At 47.3% G+C, this 1,621-nt stretch overlaps 1 protein-coding gene across 1 annotated transcript in view; it reads right to left on the reverse strand.

Annotated features, from left to right (window-relative positions):
• The window catches only part of SUCNR1 (succinate receptor 1), a 2,475-nt gene extending 860 nt beyond the window's left edge, over positions 1 to 1,615 (reverse strand). Inside the window, 3 exon segments of the mRNA XM_031055482.1 lie at positions 1 to 6; positions 9 to 252; positions 1,594 to 1,615. The exon segment at positions 1 to 6 is cut by the window's left edge and continues 860 nt beyond it. Of these exon segments, the coding sequence (XP_030911342.1) occupies positions 1 to 6; positions 9 to 252; positions 1,594 to 1,596 (253 nt within the window). The 5' untranslated portion in view covers positions 1,597 to 1,615.
• Between the last annotated feature and the right edge of the window lie 6 nt (positions 1,616 to 1,621).

The raw sequence follows: 1,621 nt of genomic DNA on the forward strand, positions 1-1,621 counted from the left end.
CTTTGCCCACTGATCTTTGGAGTAGCTGTTCACAAGTATTGGCAGAGTGCACAGAAATAGCAAATCTGATATCGATAAATTGAACAGGTAGATGTTGCTGCTTTTCCATTTTTTCAGGCAGAAAATATAGCCAAACACCACGATGGTGTTTCCAATGGCACCTATAATGAACTCAAGGCTGTACATGGTGGAGAGATAATACTTTTCCAGTACTCTGTTTGTCAGAAAATAGTCACTGGTCTCGTTCACAGCCTGGAAAATAAAAAAAAAAAATAAACACCAAAGCCAAGTAAAAGATCATAGCACAGTTATTGTTATATCATAGCTGTAATCAGCGAATGCAGCCTGCAATTTCCTTCCAGCCTACAGGGTAAGTAGATATGTGACCTCAAATATCTCTCACACATGGGACTGGTACTTGCAGATGCTGATCAGAGTTACAGAAGGTGATGAAAACTCGCCTGAGCAAAGACCTGTGTGAGGGACTCAAAGTGGGAGCATCACCTGAATGAAGATGTCAGTCACAGCATGCCAGCTTGGCCAAAGCCAGGGCAGTGCCAGGGGCCAGGAAAGTGAAACCAGCCCATGGGTGCCCTGTCAGAGCCTCGTGGAGTCATCTGCCCCTGTTACCCAACACCAGCCCCATGGGTCCTGCCTCGCCACCGAGGCAGAGGTTTGCTGACAAGGCTGGGGAGGGATGAAGGCAGCAGCGCTGCTCAGAACTGGCTGGGGAGCCAGGAGAGATGTGTTTGTTAAATTAACCCAGCCATTAATTGAGCACTTTGTGAGCTGTGCTGGAAACTGGGTACCAGAATTGCACGGAGGATGGAGCACATCTCCTGTGCATTCTGCCAAAGCTTCCTTCAGAGCTGCACCACACATGAGCTTGCTTTCCTTCTAAAGGCTGGTTAAAAAAATGCTTTCGTCTCCAGGGAAGGAAATAGAGCAGCAGGATCTCAAGTGTTTACTCCTCTCCCTCCTCAGCAAAGCCACCTGTCCCTGCCACAGGACACAGACAGCTTTTGGTGAGAGCCTTGGATAAAGTGTCAGCAAACAACTGGAAAGCAGGGAAAACCAAACGCCAGAAATTGGGATATAGATCAAAACTGAACTCAAGCTAAGGTTAAGCATTTGCAAAGGTGTTTTGGCGTCAAGAACTTGTCCACAGGTCTCTGTCCTCAAAGCAGAGGTCAGCTGTATTTCATTTTGAAGAGAGATCATGAAGCAGAGCAAAATCTCCATAGAACTATTTCTGTCAATTCTCAACACTTACTCTGTGGTCCCCAGGAGAGAGAAATGCTACAGAGAGCCCTTGCTCTGCTCAGATCTCACCTGCTGCACCTGCTGAGCCCTGTCTGCTCGGTTCTTGAGGAGAAACTCAACACCTTAGTGAGATTCTAAATCGAGAAAGCACATCACAGACATCAGCAATTTAAATAGTGATAATAATTGAAAGCTCGGTATGGACAGATGCATTAATTTAGCAAGTTGTTAGGAAAAGGCTGATGGATCAGTTTTAAGGTGAGCAGGAAGAGCAGTTCGAAGGCCACTCAGAAACGTGGGACAGCAGAGTGCCCATGGCTGGAGCCTTACCATGGCCGGGCCGGTGCTGCCTCGCCGC

The sequence above is a fragment of the Geospiza fortis genome, unplaced genomic scaffold, assembly GCF_000277835.1.
Source record: "Geospiza fortis unplaced genomic scaffold, GeoFor_1.0 scaffold172, whole genome shotgun sequence".
Taxonomy (NCBI): Eukaryota; Metazoa; Chordata; class Aves; order Passeriformes; family Thraupidae; genus Geospiza; species Geospiza fortis.